The sequence below is a fragment of the Podarcis melisellensis genome (genome assembly GCF_964234715.1).
Source record: "Podarcis melisellensis genome assembly, chromosome: 17".
Lineage (NCBI taxonomy): Eukaryota > Metazoa > Chordata > Lepidosauria > Squamata > Lacertidae > Podarcis > Podarcis melisellensis.
Window position 1 is genome coordinate 10,056,147 of NC_138534.1, and position 22,141 is coordinate 10,078,287.

Consider the following 22,141-nt stretch of genomic DNA (forward strand, 5'->3'; position numbering starts at 1 on the left):
TCTAAACAAGAGTTTTTTTAGCAGGTGCCGAAAAACGTACAAGGTGCCTCCTTGATCATTTACTTTGCCAAACCTTTATTAGGCATTACAAATATAGGGCATTATAAAACATCCATATATACAATTTTAAAAATATATGCACATAAACAGACATGTAAAATATGTAATAACGAGAATTTTCATTGGCGATTCTCTAAGAGATACTTAGAGGTACCACTCTAAGAGATACTATTGACAAAAACTCAGCCACCCTTGCAGTTACTTCCAGGTTAAAGTCAGACAGATAGAATCTGATACTTTCATTGTGCCCTGATGTTAGAGACCTGCTTGAGCTCTAATAGACAGTGAGTTCCCAAGTGCTGCCACACTAAATCATCCTGTTCTTACAAATGCAGAACAGTTATTACGTGGCACCTGTAGTAGCACCAATTCTACCAATCAAAGCAGTCAAATGGGTGGTGTGTGGGGTAAGGCGATCTTGTAGGTAAACCGGCTCCAGGTTCTTATGTGGTTTACATGCTAACAGTAACTTGGCACGGTAGCAAATCAGCAACCAGCACAGACCTCTGAGCACGGCTGCTACACGCTGACAAAGCCTGTTCACAGTTGTGCTGCAGAATTCTGTGCCAAACCGCAGCTTCTGGATCAAGAGCGATCCCAGGAAGCTGAGCCGAGTGGGCGCAAAGTAATAATAAATTTAAAAAGGATTTTGTGTGTGCAAATAAGAAATATGGGGGGGGGGGGACACTAAATAAGAGCCAGTGTGGCACGATGTGTTGGAACATATGACCTGGAAGAGCGGGGTTCAAATCTCCACTCAGCCATGAAGCTCCCTTGGGGACCTTAGGCCAGCCATCTTTTCATAAAGATATTTATTAAAGTTTTCAGTGTTAATATAATAAAAATCAAAAAGAAAAAAATAAGAAAAATACCAAAAAGAAAAATAATTAAAAACACACAAAGTTTCCATAACTTATTTTCCTTTAACTTATTTCCCCGACCTCCTCATACCTCCCTTTTTTGTATTCCAATTCAAATTGTTAATTCAGCAAATCCTTATCAATAAACTTTAACCTTCTTCTAAACGGTTTTTCTATATTCTCTTAAAACATTACAGCCGGAAACCACTTAATTTCTATCCAACATCATTTTAACATTCATTGAGTTTGCAATATTTCTGTAAATAGTCTTTGAATTTCTTCCAATCTTCTTCCGCCGACTCTTCTCCCTGGTCTCGGATTCTGCCAGTCATTTCTGCTAGTCCCATATAGCAAGAATACTCATTGCAAAGCACTGGAAGACACAGGATCTACCCACTCTGGAAGAATGGCAGATGAAGGTGATGGACTATATGAGGCCAGCCATCTTTTCAGCCCAACCTACCTCACAGGGTTGTTGTGAGGATGAAATGAGAAGAACCATGAAATGAGGAGAACCATCTCCACTCCACCTTGAACTCCTTGGTATGTGTATATATGTGTGTGTGTGTACACCCACCCACCCCTGTGCTTTTTCCTGGGGGGACGAAGGGGTACACATACCCCTAAACATTTTGAAAATCTAAGTTTGGCCTCATTGAGGGGCAGTATTTCAATATGAGTAGGAAAATGAGAGTACCCCAAACATTTTTTAAGAAAAAAAGCACTGTGTGTGTATGTATGTATGCCTATCTATATTTATGTAATAGGGTATAAGGCAGTACAGTGGTACCTCTGGATGCGAATGGGATCTGTTCCAGAGCCCCGTTCGCATCCTGAGCAGAGCGTAACCCGCTACTGCGTGTCGCAATTCACCACTTCCGCGCATGTGCGTGACATCATTTTGAGCGTCTGCGCATGCACGAGCGGCAAAACCCGGAAGTAGCGCGCTCTGTTCCTTCCGGGTCGCTGCAGAGCGCAACTCGAAAATACTTAACCTGAAGCTACTTCAACCCGAGGCATGACTGTATATAAATTCAATATATAGAGCATTTATATACCACCCTATACCTGGAAGTCTCAGGGTGGTTCACAGAACAAAATCAAAATATACAATATTTTGAATATAAAACTTGTCCTCGCGAAGGGTGCCCTATAACCAGAGTCCGCCCCTGCTCCTGCGAACCCTGCCGCCTGAGGCAGCTACCTCAGCTCGCCTCTAGGGTGGGCCGGCCCTGCCACGGAGGCAACCTGAGGCACCTGCCGCCGGGCAGGATCCCGACTGAGGGAAGGAAAGGAGGCCGCCCCATCCTGCCTCGCGCCGTTCCCGCCCTCCCTCAGGCAACGATCCCGAGGCCGGCGGGAGAAAGCGAGCGAGGGAAAGAGAGAGGCTGGGGTTGCCTCGGCCTCCTCAGCCGCCAGGGGCGGCCCTGGCCTCCGAGGCGGGGCTTCGGGGACGGCGTCCCGCCTTCTCCTCCTCCTCCTCCTCGGCCGGCCGCTCCTTCCCTGGCGCGAGGCTGCGCCGGAGAAGCGGAGGGGCGCCCAGGCACCTTCTGAGGGAAGAGCCGAAGGCGCGCCGGGCGCGGGCGACGCCAAGGCGGAATGGCGGCTGCGGAGCGGAGGGCCTTCGCGCACCGCATTAACCGGTGAGGGGCGACGGGAGAGAGGAGGGGGAAGGCGGGCGGGTTCGGGCACCAGCAGCGGCCGGGGTCGAGGGGATGGCGGGGCTTCCTACCCCGGGGCTCAGCGGCTGGCGAGCGGGGGGGGGGGTGTGAGGGTGGCCAACCCGACCCCTCCCTCAGTCGCTCAGCTGTTCGGCAGCGGAACAGGCTCCCACGAGAAGTGGCGGACTCGCCTCCCTTGGAGGTTTCCAGGGATGATCTGGTTGAGATTCCTGCATTGCAGGGGGCCTGGACCAAGTGATCCTCGGGGTCCCGTCCAGCTCGACCCTTCCATATAGTGCCTATGATTCCAAAGGTTCCCTTGCCTTTGCATTTCTCTTTCTCCTGCCACACTCCCGGAAACAAACGAGAGCCCAACCTTGGGAATGCCCATGAAACCTGCTAGTCCTCCGAAAAGTGTTCCTCAGAAAAGTGGCTGGGGAAACCCAGCCAGATGGGCGTGGTATAAATTATTATGATTATGATTGTTATTGTTATTCCTCCCTTGCCTATACAGTGGTACCTCGGGTTACATACGCTTCAGGTTACATACGCTTCAGGTTACAGACTCCGCTAACCCAGAAATATTGCTTCAGGATGAGAACAGAAATTGTGATCCAGCAGCGTGGCGGCAGCAGCAGGAGGCCCCATTAGCTAAAGTGGTGCTTCAGGTTAAGAACAGTTTCAGGTTAAGTACGGACCTCTGGAAGGAATTAAGTACTTAACCCGAGGTACCAGTGTATGTATGCCAACGCTAAGCTGTTTGTGGTTCATTGGTATGTTGCTGAGGAGGGAGGAAAGGTATAAAAACTAGTCCTCAGGAAATTGTTCCTTGCCTATGCATGCTTCTGCTAAGACAATTGGGGTTCACTGGTATGTTGTAGGGGAGGTAAGTGTGGTTCAACAGATTGACCATCCCTGATCTTGCCCTTTTTTGTTTGTGCTCTGAGTGCCACTGCATGGGCTACCTGAATGGATGCTCCTAGTTACTAAGTTACTCTTGTCTTGGGGTTGTGTGTACAAAAGTAAGGTCAAAGAGGAATAAGAACAGTGAGCCCATCCATCCAGACAATATCACTTTCGGTATGGGTTCAGTCCTGGAGGGGTGTGTGGGCAGGTGCTAATGGCTTCTCTAGGTTAATTCATGTGCAACACAAGGATGCGATCTTGTGTGCTCACCTGTTCAAATTCAGGGTGTCTGCTGCTGTTTTCTTCATTCTGTATCTTGCCCGAAGAATTGATGCTTTTGAATTAAGGTGCTGGAGGAGACTCTTGAAAGTCCCATGGACAGCAAGAAGACCAAAGACTATCCATTCTTAAGGAAACAGCCCCGAGTGCTCACTGGAAGGACAGATCCTGAAGCTGAGGCTCCAATACTTTGGCCACCTCATGAGAAGAGAAGACTCCCTGGAAAAGACCCTGATGTTGGGAAAGATGGAGGGCACGAGAAGAAGGGGCTGACAGAGGACGAGATGGTTGGACAGTGTTCTCGAAGCTACCAGCATGAGTTTGACCAAACTGCGGGAGGCAGTGGAAGACAGGAGTGCCTGGCGTGCTCTGGTCCATGGGGTCACGAAGAGTTGGACATGACTAAACAACAGCAGCAGCAGCAACAACACAGCTTACAGAGTAATACAAAAGGCCAGGTCTCTATCCCAAGCAGTTTACATGTTAGCATTTTAATATGGGTGAGGCCACAGAGGTAGCAAGGGTTAAACAATACAGTGGTACCCTGGGTTACATATGCTTCAGGTTACATACGCTTCAGTTTACAGATTCCGCTAACCCAGAAATAGTACCTCGGGTTAAGAACTTTGCTTCAGGATGAGAACAGAAATTGTGCTCCAGAGGTGCAGCAGCAGCGGGAGGCCCCATTGGCTAAAGTGGTGCTTCAGGTTAAGAACAGTTTCAGGTTAAGAACAGACCTCTGGAACGAATTAAGTACGTAACCAGAGGTACCACTGTACATTTCAAAGCTGAATATATATTTTAACGACAAATGAGTGGGACAGTATACGTAACTGTTAAATGCATTGCCGCACTCCCTTTCTTGTTGCTGTTCTAATGGTCTCTTCTTCATCTGTACACTCCCATTTTTCCACCAGAAGTAGTGGAACAGAGGGAGGGCTTGATTTGCCTTTCAGAAGAAATATACTTCATGGTGGAACAACAGCCCTACAAACAAGGGTACAGCAGATTATCACCATTATAGAGGTGGAGGCAAAACGGATTGCCCATTCTTGTGATAGATGAATGTGTAATCATCTTCCACATTCCCTATCCTCATAAAGTGAAGCTACTTTGAATTGGTTGAGTTCACATGACAGGAGCAGTAGGGAGAGAGACAGACAGACATACGGTAACTTTCAGGGAGGTAGAGTGCGAGACTACCAGAATCAGATTATAGATCTTCAGTGTCAATCTGCTGTACTCATTCTGATTGATAGCATGGCATATATTGTACACTATGTATCTTACTTTTTCCTTTTTCTTGGAGTTAACTTGGGATGAAGACATGGTATTCTCTTTCACTCCATCTCTGCTCTACATAGTTTAAAAGGTTCTTTTTTTGATAAACAAATGGGAGCTTCTTAGCAAGTCAAGGCAAGGCTAAGCTTTTAATAATTAGCTTCAAGTTTTTAAAAAGCTAGACAAGTAGCTTTTTAGGAAACGAAGCACATGCATACATTTGTTTGTAGGGAAAGTTTTTTCTGCAGACTACTAAAAATGTGTATGTCCATACTATACTGGTAGCCTGAATATGTATGTATGTGTGTATGAATGAATAAAGTGTTATTCAAAATCAAGGTTGTCCATATACTTCAGTGTGTGGATCTGTGAAATAGGTAGATGTTTAACAATATGAATCTGTAGGATATGTTTCAACAGTGAAATAGTTGATAGTAGAATATACTGTTGTTTAATTGTAATGGTCATTTTTATTATCTATTTTGAGAGCTAGTATAAGATTGTGGTTAAGAGAGCTGCTTGAAGTCCTACTATTGCTACAAACTTACTAAGCATCCTTAAGCAAGTCACTAGTCTTCAACCTCTGTGAGCTTTTGTGGCTTGCAGTGGGGGTGGCGATGTGGGTGATCATGTGGACCCTAACCCCCCCAATAGATAGCCTTTTCCCACTCTGTTCTCCCCCCTTTTTTGGTTACAAATGTGCCCACATGCTATAGCACTCATTTTGCTAACATAGTGAATGACTCGTAGCTCAGTTGGTTAGAACATGGTGCTGAAAATGCCAATGTTGTGGGTTTGATCACCATATGACCATCTGTATATTCCTGCATTGCAGGGAGTTGGACTTGATGACCCTCAGGGTTCCGTCCAACTCTACAATTCTATGAGTCTGTGATTATATGAGTAGAAGCTCCCATGAATCTACTAGGAGAATCTGTCTGCTGTGTCTCTGCATGATACACTGTTCTGGCCTTGTCCTTCTATTCTGAAAACACACTCAGATCAGTGACTTATTAGGAAACGCAGAAAGATGAGAATGTATACTCTTACAAACTTTTTGAGCTGCAGACTTGGATTGTGCCTCCAATTATAATTCAGGAAAAAGGTGTACTTCGGCTATCAAAATGTGAGGGGCCCTAGCGCAATGACAGAGAGCCTCGTTTGCAAGCAGGTCATTCCTTTGCATCTGCTGGTAAGGCTGGGAAAGACCCGTGTTGGAAACCTTTTGAGTACTGGACATAGGGCTAGATGAACCAGTGGCCTTAAGGCAGCTCATAAATGAGTGTTAATGCTAATTGATGGTTCGGATTCTCAAGTCTCATAATTTTAACAGTGATAACCCCTCCCCCAAACTATCCTGGCGAACTTTTAAGCGGATGGAATGTTTGTTACTATTGCTATACTGTATTCTGCTTATAGATGTTGGGTTATAAGTGTAGCATCATTTACCTTTGTATACTCACTGCGCTACTTACCTGCACTGACTTAGCTTCACAGAGCATACAGTAAATAAAGAAAAAAGAAAAAGAAAGAAAGAAAGTGAGGACGCTTTAGTTGGATGTGAGCCACTTTTGTTTGTGGGAAGATTTGAAGTACAATTTTGTGTGTGTCTATTTGGGAATGAATTTGATAGTTGATCGGCATTCAGCTATATTGCTACACATTACAGACCAGCCTTTCCCAATCTGGCGCCCTGCAGATGTTTTTGGGTCCAACTACCTTCAGCTCTGCCAAAACATCTGGAGGGCTCCAGAATAGGGAAGACAGGTATATATGATATTTTCAGGATCTTGCAAGTCTAACACCAGGGTAGAACTTTTAGTCTTGGATATTCGGAAGCTGTCTTTGGAGAATACTGAAATGCAGCACATTTCTAGCTCTGTGGAGGACAAATAGACTGTGCACAGGCTGACAATAGGTCTCAGTTTTTGTGGGGACGCACCTTTGCCTGGGGATTCTGAGAAAGAAGAATGGTTTCTGTAATTATAAGGGCTAGAGGTCTGGAGCTGGAGGCTTGCCAAGAAGAAGCCCAAATGCATATTAAGCTGGACTTTAATACTGAAGAGCAAGGAGAGAGAATTTTGTTTTCAGATTAGCAAAGCTAATCTCTTTCTTGAGGGTGTCTGCCTGAATAAGCCTGAGACTTCTCAGGAAGCTCTCATGTTGCAAGCGTGGGAGGAAACATGTTTGTGGGAACAGATCCTTAGTGGATAAGTAGCAGCGCATGCTTAAATCTCAGTCCCATCCACCCTCTGCTGTTTGCAGTGTGTTTTATGGAAAGGAAGGAAACAGTATCTTCCTTTTGATGGGAGGAGCCTTGGCAGATGTGCTGTGATTTTTCTTGCATGTATCCCCCCCCCCCATTTGCTTCCTGCCTTTGCTCCCTTTTGACCGCTCACTGGAAAGTTCAAGCTAATGTTTTTGGAATGCAGCCTAATGGTTATTGTTGTTGCTTGAATGGTTCTTGAGTGAGCCCTTCCAGTTGCAGCTCATTTAGACTTGAGCAGCAGTTTTTGAAACCAAAATGTTCTCTCTCTTCCTGCCACTCCACCCTTTCTTCCCTTAAATGCTAGCGGGCAACAAATAACTAAAATGCGTCTGGTTGCCTGTTTGTGAAGCACAAGGCACTGTGGGGAGCCTCAGGGTGACTTCAGTGCTGGCAGAAGTTGAGGGTGAATAATTTCTGGTACTCTGGTTCTGTGGCCGCTCTTGGTTTTCTCTTTCTTTATCAAGGCAGTGATAGACCTATAGAGGAACATGGGTGCAATAACAGGTCCTCAATGATTGCTTTAGATGGAGGAATGTACACCTTTATTCCCCATAGGGAGATTTAGATCTCTTTTTTCCTAGTGTGTCTGCGTAATATACTGCCAGTTTAGGATGCATCTGATGTGTAGACACTTGTCTATGAAAGCTTATGCCATAATAAATTTGTAACTCTTTGAGGTACTACAAGACTTTGTATTCAAGGGTAATTATGAATAAATGAGGAGATAAGGTTGTATTTGACCGTACAGTGAAACCTTGGTTCTCGAACCGCTCCATTCCCGAACGTTTCTGCTCCCGAACATCGAAAATCTGGAAGTAAGTGTTCTGGTTTTTGAATGCTCATTGGAACCTGAACGTCAAATGCGGCTTCCAATCTGCAGAAAGCCTAGCTTTCAACCAATCAGAAGCTATCCCTCAGAATTCAAACGTTTTGGAAATCGAACATCCTTCTTGAATGGATTACGTTAGACTTCCGAGGTTCCACTGCACTATTTTCTGCCATGGAAGTCTATGGCACACAAATAAATACCTGATGCAGTTTATTTTATGTATCTGTCAATTCACCTATCTACTCAGCCATCCAGACAGTTTACAGGGACACACCTATTCAGCTTGAACAGCAGAGCTGTATCATGTGCCTTCTTTACACATTTGCACAATCCCTTCTTGCCTTGTTCCATATAGTGTTGAACTTCAGGTTTGCTTTCCTTCAGTAATGAAGATTCTGCTAGTGTATACCTCCTGGTTTTGTTAGTTTTGTAGCTATTGCTGTCCATGGAAGAGCTGGGATTGCAGTATTGGAAGCAAGTTAACAGCATTATATACACGATCAAGTGCTGCTGGTGTTAAGACAAGGGCTGTCAGACTTCAGTCTTGTATGTTCTGATTTGCTTAATTTAAAAAACTAGGGTCCTGTGGTCCAATGATGTATGCTAAATTCACAAAGGAAGAGAGTACTCTCAGGATCTCATAAGATTTAATTAACCAGTTTTGTGATTTCAAATATTTCACGTTTGCTTAAAAAGGACCGTCTTGATTAAACCAAGGCCAGCTAGTCCAGCATTTTCATTTACTTTTGCTGGTGTCCTAGCAATCACCAGATGGTAGGTGGTTCACCAGAACTTGTTCAGTGAATTGCAATCTGCCTTCTGTCCTTAAGAGAATTTCTTTTCCTTTACAGACCTCTTCCTTGTTTTCTGTAGGCACTTTCCTCTCCAGGGAAGTGAGGAAATGATTTAAACTAAGGAACTAAAGTTAGGCAGTTTGGAAGTCCAGGAGTTAAGTCTGTGGTTAAAGGTAGGTGAGCCAAGAGAGAAAGAAAGGGAAAACAAATGGAGTGAGGGATGAGTGGCCTTGGGGACCTTTCAACTTATAGCAGTGTTTCTCAAACTTGGGTCCCCAGCTGTAGTCCAGCTCCCGTCATCCCTGACCACTGGTCCTGCTAGCTGGGGATGATCGGAGTTGTAGTCCAACAAGAGCTGGGGACACAGGTTTGAGAAACACAGGCTTATAGGATGAGGTGAACATTGATGACAGAAACTCCCTTCCTTTCCGGCTACATAAATATAGCAATAAAGCTCTTGTGTTCAGGGCTGGCAGTCTGCCCTGAGCCATTTATCACAGCAGAGAATGATTTCAGAAAGACAGAAAAATGTGAACTCACCTTCAACCCAAGAGTGCCAGCAGTAGGTATTGCTTAAAAATCCTGGAATTCTTTCTTCTTAATATCTGAGGATTACACCCAAGACAACAGTCTCTGAATATTATTCATTGTGTTAATAGCTTACACATTCTCCCAAAATGTGGGAGTGTTACATTAGCCTTGCAACAAACCTGTGAGGTTCCTCATTGGTTGGGCTGTGAGGTTCTCAGAGAGTTGTGTCTTTGTTCAGTACTAGTATTGTTACTGAGATTAGATTAATTGAGCATAGCAATGACAAAGGGGCAGGAGAGGAAGACAGAGAGATGCTCTCCACAAGCATTGGGGCTTTTTACATCCCGACCACCTTGAGATTGTGTCTGAAACACCGCAGGAAAAGTGGCCAGGCCAGGCTGTGGGACAGCCTGTTGGAAGGTTGGTTGCTTGTGTTCCAGGCAACTTGGAGAATTTGTTGAGCCATGAAATCAGTGTAGGTAGTCTGGACATGTGGAGGAGTTCAACCTAGTGCTATGGCAATTGTAATGTCAGTGCAAACCTTTTTTAGCTTGCCAGATGGAACAACACCCCCCTTCCCCTTCATGCTGTTTCTGGGGATTCTCCAGACCCCATCAGAGGCGAATGGTGCAAGGAGCAGGGGAAAGCCCTGCTGTGCTAGAGCAAGTCCTTGTTGCTATAGCAGAACTCTCATTAGTTTGAAACCTGAATTCATGGGTGGCTATTGTTACATATGAATCTGAGAATGGTAGCCTTGAATCCAGTGGAAGTTGGTTGAAACTTCAACTGCCCCTGCAACCTGGCTTTCATGAATGATATTCAAGTATGACAAAGTTGAGAGAACTTTGAAATATCTTCTTGTGTGGAATGGACTTAGAAACCAAGACTTTAAAAAACAGAGGTTCTTTTGGCTTGCTTCTTTCCTGTCCTTTAGCTATATCATCTATATCCTTATATAGTCCTTTCCTGAGGGTGGGTGGGAGGAGTTTCTCAATAATAGTTTCAAGGAGAAGGCTGAGGAGTCTGTATTCTCCCCCTGTTCTTGATAATACACAATTTTTTTTTAAAAAAATGTCCAGTAGCACCTTCAAATAATGTTCTTCTTGATAATGTTACTTACAGTGAGCGTGGTACCCTTTTCCCTCTGGGAGGCCAGTGTGTGCAGAAGAAATGAACGAGGCATCAGTCTGTTTGGCTCAGTGCTCTAGAACACACAAAGGCACAGCGGAGGTGTCACTTTGGAAAACGTTTTGCTTTATTCAGCTTGGCAGGCTACAGCACAAGCAAGGAATAATTTATGGCTTGTGGCTATGGTTAGTCTCCCACCTCAGAAAACAAAAACAAGCCCCCAAACTGTTGGGCTGTTGCCCCAACAGGGGGGGGGCAACTTGAATAAAATATTGGCGGGGCCCAGGTAAGTCCCACCCCACATAATCAGTCACAAGATGCAGCGCTTGCATGCCATTTGAATGGCAATGCCCATCAACTTTGTGGGAGCCCACCCCCCTCAAATATTTTATGGGGCGGGGGACTGAACAGACCTTGACCCCTATGGCCTCTGATCTTTTCCTCTAGGCCATTTGGGCTGGGGAGCATCGCAGTTAAATCAGCAGGAACTGATTCAGGGTAGAGCTACACATTACTTACAAGCATGGGTAACCCAGCCAGAAACTGCAGTTAGGAAAAAAACCCAGTATTGGAAAAGGGGTATTTAGAATGGAAAAGTGATGGTGAGTGGGTGGTGCTTAACCCTTTCCCTGCTTGCTGATTTTTTCTGCTGCAGTTACTCTCCCTGGGGGTCAAACTAGACATTATATGATGTTAAATGACTCTGTGTGTTTTAAGTGCAGGCTTTTTTATTTATTTAATGCAAATAGTATCAGCTTTGGTGCGTCTCTGTGTGTGAAATATAGTTATCAGGATTACAGCAGGTGCATAGGAGGAATGTAAACATTTCCTCCATGTGTTCCTGAAGAGATTGCTGAAGGTGCCGCTGGGGGATTTCTCAATGGAAAAAACCATTAACTTCAGAAGAAGGCTTTTCCTCAGGACTGTGGCAGGGAAGGACGATGTTAAATTTCTTCTCATTGTTTGTTCCACTCTCCTTGCTGATGCAACATGCATTTCTAAAAATCCATTCTCATTAAATTGAAAAATCTCATCTAGTTTGGGCCTGAGTCCTGCTTCCATAAGATTCTAGATGGTTGCTTTTGATGGTAAACATTCATCTTGAACCTTGCAGGGGGAATGGGGGGAAATGGTGGATGTTTCTGTGCTCCAAATCACCCCAACCTGATAGTGCTTTCGCCTAATAGAAGCAGCTGTCGGAGTTTTGTTATATATGTCTGTAACATGTAGTAGTAATGCCTTCACTTTAGCATTGGAGAGTTAATCTCTGGGACCTGTAGGCCAGAATTCTTGTTTTGTTTTGAACGCATATTAAGTTCTGAACAGGAAAAAGGAAAATAAAAAAGAATCCTCAGCCCTGCAACTGGAAGCTATAAATTCAGGATTCTAGGGGAAATTGTGCCAATTGGCTGTAACTTCCTGATCAGGTAATGCGAGAGGATTATTGGGGGAAATCTGCTCAAGGGTTGTGCCAAGCAGTGAAGAGAGAGAACCTTCTGCCACTGGAAGGTTTACTTAGTCTCTGCTTTGAGCTTGTTTCGAGCTGTAGTTGTTGTGAATGTTAGAAACATGTCTTTGGGGGCCAGGGAGGTCTTGGGAAAAGGTCTCTAATGAAATCTTCATGTGCATAGTGACCTTCCGTCTTCGTTCATGAACCCTGGGTTGCTTTGGCCGCCCAAATCCCTAGGCCTTTGGTCTGTTAAAGGGACAGCCCTCCTAGCACCACCAGAGTTGCCTGCACACTCATAAAACTTAGAACAATTGTTCCGTCTTCAGATTTTACAGCACTCTGAGAACTTGCGTGCCCAATTGCTAAACTGCCTCATAGGTTTGTTGCAAAGCTAAAGTGCCACTCCAAGCTCTTTGGAGTATATGCGGGATAAAAAACAGTGGATATTATTCAGAGATGCTATTACTTCAGGCACTCAGTGTGATCTGGTTTGATGTGGAACTGTGCGGGTCTTTCCATGAAGCAGGCAGTTATATTTGGTTGCCTTTCGGACCATTCCCAGTCTCTGATGTGACTTTGCGGTGTTTTTGTTCTGCTAGGAAACTGTGTGCATTGTTCTTCATGGATTCACTGATAAAGCAACTTCCTTATCTAAAGGAAAGGGTGAGGTAGTTTCCTGGACCAGTCCCCAAGAACCTAAGGCTTTGCCTGTTTCCTTCCAGGCTGCAAAGTTCTCGCTTAATTACAGTTTATTTACAACCTCCTGCTTCCTCTCCCTTCTTCTCCAAATGCCCTTTGATCTTGTTAGGGGATTTAGTGGTACATCTGTCTGTTTTTTAAGTAGCCTGCTTGGAGGCAAATATATGCTAACTGGGGATGGTGAGTGTGGTGGAGAGGAGAAGCAGTTCCTGCTGTTGATCTAAGAACAAGTTTCCAAAGGCGTGCCTTGCTAGAATATGGAATGGGATGTATTCTCTGCCCTTTCTCACTCTGTTTACAAACACAGATCCCACAATAAACCGGTTAAGCTCTTCAGATGTCCTTGTTTTGTTTGAATTTGCACAGTCTTTACTGTCTCTGTTCCATATTTTCACTCACTGAGAATCCATCCCACACCGATTGTTGTCAAATGTATATCCCTCCCCTTTCCTAATGCTCAGATGGTCTTAGAGACTGTCATGCAGGCATTTTGTGCAATACATTTTAAAAAAAGAAATATCCAGGAAGCCATAGATCTGAAGTGTGGATTTCAGAAGCTGGAAGTCGTCTTTTGAGATTGTAGCCATTGGCTTAATTTTACCTGGGTGTGGGGAGTCTAGAGGAAGAGAAGGTAGGGGCATTGGGCAAAAAGGCCAAAACAGATGCATTGATTGAGGGAGCTCAATGTAAGCAATTGGTTCAGACCCCTGGCAAGAGCAATCTGTCCCACCCCTGGAAGCCCTTTGAATGGGGAGGGGAGAGAGAGAAAATGCAGACCATGCACGGGATTTTCATCTTGTACAGCTTTACCATAGGGAATATTCCTTTTAAAAAAAAATAGCCATAGCACGCTGCTGAGATTATACGTGGTCACTAGCTTTTCTCCCAGTCCAGGCCTTCACAGATGGCACAGAAAGCCCATGATTTGCTCACGATTACTAGCTTGTCTGCCTCTTAATTTGTATTATGCCATGTAAGAATAATTGGAACCACTTGGAACTGGGGCAGAACATGGGGCTGGATTATTATTAGGCCATTAAAGGAGAGATAAACTTTGTTGTGTTAAGGATCCAACAAATGTCATGGCTTAATAAAAAATAATAATTAGGCAATCAAGTCTGTTGCCTATATATGACCTCAGTCTTTGTAAATTCTGCCCTGAGAAATTTGTATTGATAAAGAAAAGAATGCCCTGCCTTAAAATGGTGCCGAGATTTGTTTTGATTTCAGACTTCAATTGGTTAAGAAGCCTGGCTTGTTGGTGTGGAGCTGGGTGCCCACAATTTTATCCAGCAGAGTGAGCAATTTAAAGTCTTAGGTTGAGATTGCTCCAGCCTCCTATCAAACCCTTAATGGTGCACCTGTGGCTCTATCTTATGTTACACAAGTGGCAAGGGAGCTACTATATTGTGGCTTCATCCTGTACCACTGAGGTAATGTGAGAACCAGGGCCTAAAAGGTTATTGGGCATGGTTTCTGAGCTCTCACGCCATGTGCAACATAAGATGGGGCTATGCAGGAACCTCCAGAAAAGACTAAAGTAATAAAGAAGACATGAATGATGGTAGGTACTCTTCTCTTTCCCTCCCTCTTACACAGAGCTGCTGCTACATGCTGAATAGGTTTCTTTGTACAGTTGTACCCTGGTTCTTGAACCTAATCCGTTGCGGGAGTCTGTTCGACTCCCGAAACCATTTGAAAACCAAGGCTTCCTGCAGTCAAACAGAAGATGTTCAGCTTCTGAAAAACGTTTGCAAACCGGAACACTTACTTCCAGGTTTTTGGCATTTGGGAGCCAAAACGTACGAGTACCAAGGCGTTCAAGAACCAAGGTACGACTGTACTTCCACACGCTGACTCAGCCTCTGTGATGAGCCGATCCTCTTTAAAAGGGTGGGATGGGTCGGAGGACACAGAGGTCAGATCAGAGAACCTCCCAAAGTAGTTCAAGTGGTTGAATGATGAGCTGCAATTTGAACATGCAGTAAAGCTAGCAGACTGGGTGCTTTTCCAAAGGTGCAGCACTTGCCCACTTTCCGAGTAATTTAGTGAGCTGAGCTGATCCTTTCAGAGGTTGTCTCCGGGATGTGAATTTCTTTCTGAAACCCTCCAGTAACAAGGCACTTGGACTCTAAGAGTTCTCTGTCTCTTGTCTTACAGCTGGCTTTCTGAACTCATGGAAGAACAACGTCCACCAATCTTGCACGACAGTTTCATAATTGTAGAACTACTTTGAAAGGCAGAGAAAAGGCGTCCCCTTGTCTTTTTCCATTTTGCTTGTACTGCCTGTTTGTGCCTGGCACATCATGATACCTCCCAGTTATCTATTGCCCTTAGTGTTGTCCCTGAAGCCAGAGGGTACTGAAAGTGTTCCCTTTAAGTAGTTTCCAGCGGATTTGTACAGGGTCTAGCACTGATTTTTCACTGGGCTGCGTCAAAGCCAAATTGAATCTGCCTCAGAGTCGGAGTTCTGTAGCTTGGCTGGTCTCATCAATTGTATTAAATAAATCATTACAACCCTGAGTTCCATTTTGGAACATAAGAAATGAAAGTATATAGAATTTGCAGCTGGATTTAGATACTTAACAGGTATCTGACAGCATGTAATTTGGTGGCCAGCGGGTGCTGATTGTTGAGTGTGGAGAGCTGTAGCTTCTTTGTGGTCTCTATGTAGGCCTGCACAATCTTATGTACTGATTTTAATAGGACTTTTTTTTTCGAGATTGAGTGTGCATAAAACCTTTGTCCAAGAGGAGTTTGCTTGATGAAGCCTTGGAGATGCTGGATCATCCTGATTACTATTTTTACCCTGCTTTTCTGTTCATGGATACACAAAGTGATTTGTAAGATTAAACACAATAAATCAATGGGTCTTCCTCAGCAATATGGGAAAAATATAGTTTCGGTGGGAGCTTCCCCCTCCCATGGTAATAGTCTGGTTGCAGTGGGAGGAAAATGTCCTATCTCCACACCATCGTCGCCATCCTGATCAGGTCGCTGCACCTTCTATTTGTGAAATAAACATTGTGCACTTAAGGGCAAACCATGTGATTAACATAACCAATGGTTTGGCTGTGGATCAAAAAGGATTTTCAAAACTTCTTGGTTCATGCTCATAAAACTTGCTCCCCATTTTCTTTTAGTATTCCTTACAAGTAATGTTTTCTGCTTGATGGCTATCTTAAGAATTTCTTACATTGCAAGATACAGTGGAACCTCGTGTTACATACTGTCCTCCTTGCAAACGTTTTGTGTTACGAGCTCCACTAACCCGGAAGTAGATGCTCCCAGTTGCGAACTTTGATCCGGGATGCAAGCGGAAGTCGCACACCATCTGCGTGGCAGCAGCGGGAGGCACCATTAGTGAAAGCGCACCTCGGGTTATGAACTGTTTCGGCTTAAGAATAGACCTCCGGAACGAATTAAATTCATAACCGGAGGTACCCATAGCTCTCCCTCCCCTTTCAGATTAAATGCTTTTGGTTTTTCAAAACCAAGCCTTCCCCTGCTCCCCACCTTTCTGGCCGCTGCCTGATAGTTCAGTAAGTTGTTATGTTTTGTATTTGTGGTGGTAAAGATTCCTGCCAGTGGCAGAGAAGACCTGGAAGGAGCTGGTGAAATGACACTAATTTTCTTGTTGCAGGGATTGTTCTTCATGAGTTGCTGAGGTTGATTATTATTACATTATATTTGTGTTAGACTCTTCTGTATAGTAATTGCACCTGGGGTGTTCTTAAAAGTTGGTTTTCAGACAATAACGGTAAAAGCTGCTCGTGCTCAACAGCTTTTGGAGTGAATGCTTTCTTAGGGAAGTCTAATGTGGGTGGGCGGAAATTCTGCTCCCGTTTTTGCCAGACTCTCTCCAGGGACACAATGGGGCATACCTCTCAGGATAGCGTTTTGAGACCCAGAAAAGTGGATGTTTTATTGTTTTCTTCCTCCCCTACAGGACAGTGGCAGCTGAAGTAAGGAAGCAGGTGTCCCGAGAATATGGCAACTCCCCTCAGCTTTCCAAGAAGCGGGGTGGCCCCCCACAGTCGGTGAGTTATTCAGTAGTATGTCTTGGGGGGGTAGAGATCTGGCAGAAAACACCGCAGCTTCTGGCTAATAAGACAGGGAAGAAAATCTGTTCAGCCAAAGAAAATAGGCAGTATCAGACAACCATAATTTGGAAACTGCCCATTTCCAGGGCATTTCAAAAATTGTTGGTAATCCAACATATAGCAGGGACAACCATTTTGCTCGTGCTTTAGGAAGTACTCTGGTTTAGAATTGGGTTTTTTTTAGAAAAACAACCATCAGCACACCATCAGCGTGGCAGCAGCGTGGCAGCAGTGGCCTTTAAAAAACTCCAGGGCTTCCCTTATGTAGTGTTTCCTAAAGCAGCTATTGAGTGAGGGCAAGGTGGATTTCAATTTCCCAGGTGTGAAGGAGTTTGAAATTGGAAACTTTTGGGTGGGGTTTGGCTGGGTGTCTTTGAAAATAGTTTTAGTCTCCCAGACCTCTGTGCTTGTGTCTTCTCCCCATTCTTCCCTTCTTGCAGGTCTCTCTGTCATTTAGCCTCTGGCTTTTTCAGGGGATTCCTCCCTGGTTTCATTGTGCCTGAGAAGCTGTCAGAAGAAGAGAGCCTAGCCTCTCAGTAGGCTCTCTCCCTTGCTCAGCAACAGCAAGACAGTTGGTGGAGATGGGAGGGAGAGAAAATTTAGCTTTTGCCATTTGTCATAAGAACAAATGCTTGCATTTGGACAGTTTCCAAGTGGACTGTGACATGCAGTGTTAATTGTGCCTTGAGGAAACGAAGGGGTCTTTCTTCTCCTCCCCATAGCACCTGTTTCTTCTTGCTCCTCTCTGAACAATAGTGCCCAACAAAGTCACTTAGACTATGTAGTAATTGTAATAATTTAAGAGCAGAGCTATGTGTTGTGGCGGCTCAGATGACTTTTTTGTGCTGGTTAGTTGGGCATTGTGGTGGGAACTGGAATACATTTACTAGTCTTAAAGATGAGCTCCTGCAGTCTTCCTCACCTTGGTTTCTGCATTCTCTTGAAGCTTCATCTTGGAAGGACTGCAACTCCCTCAGGCCTGTTGTTGTCCTTCAAGATGAAGGGAGGCGCCTCTGTCAGAAGTTTCTGTGAATGACCAAGAAATGCCCCCAAACCTCTGTATTTCTGTGACTCCTCTGTTGGACTGAGGGAAAGAGGTGGGAAATTCACACACTTTTTTCTTAGCTTTCATAGTCTAACTTGGTGGTAGTGGTGGGCATTTGCCTGAAACATGTCGGAAACATGGATTCATGGGGAGGTCTTCATCCTGTTACGGAAAGGGGGGGGCATGTCTTCTTCACCTTCTTCTTCGCTACAATATATCAATTTATTTCCAAATTGTCAATGTCAAAAGGGACTAAAATCTATAAGATTCATAGGAAATCAGCGTGCCAGTTTGCTCAATTACTCTAGGACTCCAGCAAGGTGTCAAGACCTTAATCCTTTCAAATTGCTCTGATCAGCCTTTCCTCCAGGCAATGTCAGGTGCCAGACTATGCATATTTGGGACTATTCTTTTCTCATCCCCAGGAAGTGTTTATCTGTGCATATCTCCAGCTCTGCATATTCCCCCCTCCCTCCTCCTTATGTTAATCCAGTGTAGCTCTGCATATTCCCCCTCCCTCCTCCATATGTTAATCTGTGTAACCCAACCTCCCTTTAATATATTCATGATGTAATCTGTGTAACCAAACCTCTCTTTAATGTATTCATGACGTGTTTTGCACTGTATTCTGGGACATGGAGGGAGTTTTCAAAAACTCATGTCACCCCTTTCTCACTGTTCAATCTCGTCTTGAACCTGTTGGCCAATAAACTTGGATCTTCTGCAGTTTGCTCCTGTCTCCGGCTGAGCTCATTTTCCTCCGCAGGGACCCGCGGACTTAGTCCGACGAACTGGGTGGCAGAGCAGCCTCGCACCCAGATTTTTGCCATAACAGTTGGCTGCCCAACGTGGGGCACGCGGTTCTCCCGCGTTGCTGACCGGGGGCCCCGGAATCTTCAGCCGGCACCAGGCCATTTTGCCTGGGAAGATCCTTTGGACCCCCGGCCATCTTCCGGGCGGTAATCGAAAGCCCCAGGAGTTCAGCCGGGGAGCAAAGAGGGATCCAGCCGGCTTATTCATCCTGGGATCATCATAGAAGACGCGTGAGTATGAGTGAGGAAAAGGAAAATCCAGTGCACTGGTGGGAAAGGGGTGGAAATCTCCTGGCAACTGAATTCTCTGCCCTCCTCTCTATCGCTCCTTCTCGCCTGTCTCTTGGTCCAATTGGTGAGAGAGACCGTGGACTGCTGCTCGACCCAAAAAGGGGGTTCTGAGCTCTATCTCTTTCTCCTCTCAAACCCTCCAGTCAGCCGCACCAACTGAGAGTCCGAAAGTAAGACGGAGAGACCCGACTTGAAAAACAGCCGACTCTCCGCAACGGACGTCCCAGTTGAAAGCAAGGGGTTGGAGTTCTTCTTCCGAACTTCCCGAGCGTCCTTTCTAGGGGGCAGGAAGGGGTCTGGCTTTCTATCCAATCCCAGAAGGGGGATTTTCGGTTCGAAACTCTATCCAGGGATCACCCGATCTGGCACCGCACGGCGCGGGCGTTCAGTAGGGCCCCTTTTCCTGAGTTTGTGGCGATAGGTAGGAGGTTGCCAGGAGGGATAGCCCATGAGGAATTGGGCAGGATCGGCAGAGTGGAAAAGGACCCCAGGTTATTGACTAAGGAAATAGGAAGGAAATATAAGGAACCGGATAGCTAGAGCTCTTTAAAAACCCACTAAGGAAGTCGCCAAGCGACGAAAGACCCCTCTTTACTATAGCCCCTGTACAAGTTACCCAAATCCTAATCAACCCCTCTCTTTCTCCCTTCTCTATCCCCCCAAAAAAGAAAACAACAACAAAAAGCAACAACAACAACGCATGCATATATAAAGGGGTACCCAGTCAACTAAGCATTGTGAGCCCTGCCAGTTTGGTTAACTGGTGGTGTTTGAAGAGGCAAGGAGGCTCTTAAAACCATGTGGGACCTTCCTACTAATTTCACTTAATGAAGCTAAAGGAAGCGGCCCAACTCCTTGCAATAACCAACTAAAGGATGAGAATATATATGTTTACATGTTGTCTGTTATGTGTGTTGTCTGTTAATACATATATGAGCATATGTATGTTTACATGTTGTCTGTTATGTGTGTTGTCTGTTCCTTCTGTCTCTGGCAGACTGCCTTTCTTAAGTGTGCATAGTTTAAACTGCAAGCTTGCTTCAAAATTTTAAATCTAAGGAAGCCATGTTGGGCCTTATCAATCTTAAAACAAAAAAAAAAATGGAGAATGGAGTGTGCAAATGTTTGTTATTTGAGAGAGGCTCCAAAAGAGAGTTCAATCTTAAAACAAAACAAAAAAATGGAGAATGGAGTGTGCAAATGTTTGTTATTTGAGAGAGGCTCCAAAAGAGAGTTTTCCTCCCAAGTGGTAAAATCCTGTATATGTGCTACTTGTGTTCTGGAAGGAGGATTACCCCACCTCCTTCCTCTAGTTAAGTGAGGAGGGTGGTTTAAGTCTAATGGTAAATGGTGTTTTGTTGTAACTTTTGAGTTTGTGAGTACACCTGTGTTCCAGTCTATTTTGGAAGGTGAAGCTAACCAAATGTTTCTGCTGCAAAAGCCTAGTTGAGCCAACTGCTCTCTCAAGCTAAAATGCAGTGCATGTATTTCATTAAGCATATGCCTATGAAAGTATGGTGTTCATTCTAAGAAAATATGTGAGTCCAGTTTTAACTTTGATTTGGTTGGACAGAAGAGTTATTGTAAGGCTCCTGATATCAGTCTCTATAAGACTTCCTGGCCTCTTTTGTTAGAAAATGCCCCCCCCCTTTGTTTCACTCTGCCTCCCTCAGTTGTTTTCTCCCTTCTTACTTCTGTGCCAGGTAAATTTACTCCCAAGTAAGCTTCCTTTAAAGGAAACTGCAAAGAGGGGAGGGGGGCAACACTTGTGTATTCCCCTTAAAATCAAGTCTAGGGCTGTTTTAACTATGCTTGATAAGAGATCCTCTCCCTATCTTATGAAAACTGTTCACTTCAATCTTCCTTTAAATATCATTTCAAACTCTCACTCAAACTAGCTTCAAGATCTGCTAAAGGGGCTCTGTATAAAGTTGGGTACTTTTATTTTCCTCTTCCTTAGTACATGATAGGAGCATTGATTATGGTCTCTTCCCCAGTTGTGCCTGTGTACATAAGTATGTGTGTCTCTCTCTGGTAGTACAAATCTTGCTATGAACCCTGTATTTTAGGGTTGGACTAGATGACCCCAGGGTCCCTTTCAACTTTCCCAATTTGCGGTTGTGTGGAGGGCCATGCGTCTACAAGCATGTGATGAGTTGAAATTCAGCCCAGATTTGTTCTTTGTTTTTTTTAAGGGTAAGAGGTGAAAGCCGTGATGCTTTGAAGCAGAACTGGTGAGGTCAGGCATTTGAGTGATCACAGTGTTTATCATTTTGTCTATTATTAACAAAAATCAGACTTAAAAGTCTACTCGACGTTTAAGCACATACAAATTCATAATCAAGCAGAATCAGCCTTGACCAATCCTGTAAATAAATTGCTAGCTTTGGTGAATACTTGAATCACTGAGTTTCTCTTTTTTGTTTTAAAATCTAATCCTATTTTTAAAATCTACTCCATACCCTTCCCTTCCCTTATTCAAAAGGTAATTTAGCCAAAGGATGCAATATTTTCAATAGTATAAAAGGTTTGCTGAGACATGAACTCTGCACATGCACAAAGGCTAGATCAGTTAAAAAAGAGAGAGAGAGGAAGGAGGGGGGAACTGTAGGGAGTGAGAGGAGCTTTGGCTGAAGGGGGAAATTTATCCTAATTTCCTTATGTAAAACTTGGAGCCACTGAGGGAAATCACCCTTAATGTGTCCTTTGCTCCAGGGGCTTCGCAAGACAAAAGGTGTGCCAAGTTTCGGACAGGCTTCTCACATGAAATAATTTTTCCCTTTGTGTGCATTTTAGGAACAGCATTTCCTGACAGGCTTCTCACATGAAATAATTTTTCCCTTTTAACAGGATATGTGAACCCCAATAACAAAGGTTTTTGTCCCTTCTTTTCTCCCACAGCAACTTTCTTTCCTGTTCTGTGAAACATGTCTGAATCCCTGCTGTATTTGTGACTTCCATCTCTTCGTGCCTTTGACGCTTTAAGTTACAAATAATCTCTTTTCATTTATTTAATCAGTTTTCCATGATGTCTACGAAATTAAGCGAAGCACAACCTAACAGTGTTTGTGGAAACACTCTTTTATTTTCATTTGGGACGTTAGAATGCCAAAACAGGCTACTTCAGGTTTCTTAAAATTGTG

At 44.4% G+C, this 22,141-nt stretch overlaps 2 protein-coding genes across 5 annotated transcripts in view; one reads left to right on the forward strand and one right to left on the reverse strand.

Moving 5' to 3' along the window:
• TSPAN16 (tetraspanin 16) overlaps positions 1 to 9,544 on the reverse strand; it is a 34,919-nt gene extending 25,375 nt beyond the window's left edge. Inside the window, exon 1 of the mRNA XM_081894801.1 lies at positions 9,480 to 9,544. The gene's annotated coding sequence lies outside the window, so the exon portion shown is untranslated. The remainder of the gene's footprint in view (positions 1 to 9,479) is intronic.
• Positions 2,443 to 22,141, forward strand: part of DOCK6 (dedicator of cytokinesis 6) — a 100,629-nt gene continuing 80,930 nt past the window's right edge. For all 4 annotated transcript variants that reach the window (XM_081893625.1, XM_081893626.1, XM_081893627.1 and 1 more), the window contains exons 1-2: positions 2,443 to 2,563; positions 16,697 to 16,787. In XM_081893625.1, the coding sequence (XP_081749751.1) occupies positions 2,520 to 2,563; positions 16,697 to 16,787 (135 nt within the window). In that variant the 5' untranslated portion in view covers positions 2,443 to 2,519. The remainder of the gene's footprint in view (positions 2,564 to 16,696; positions 16,788 to 22,141) is intronic.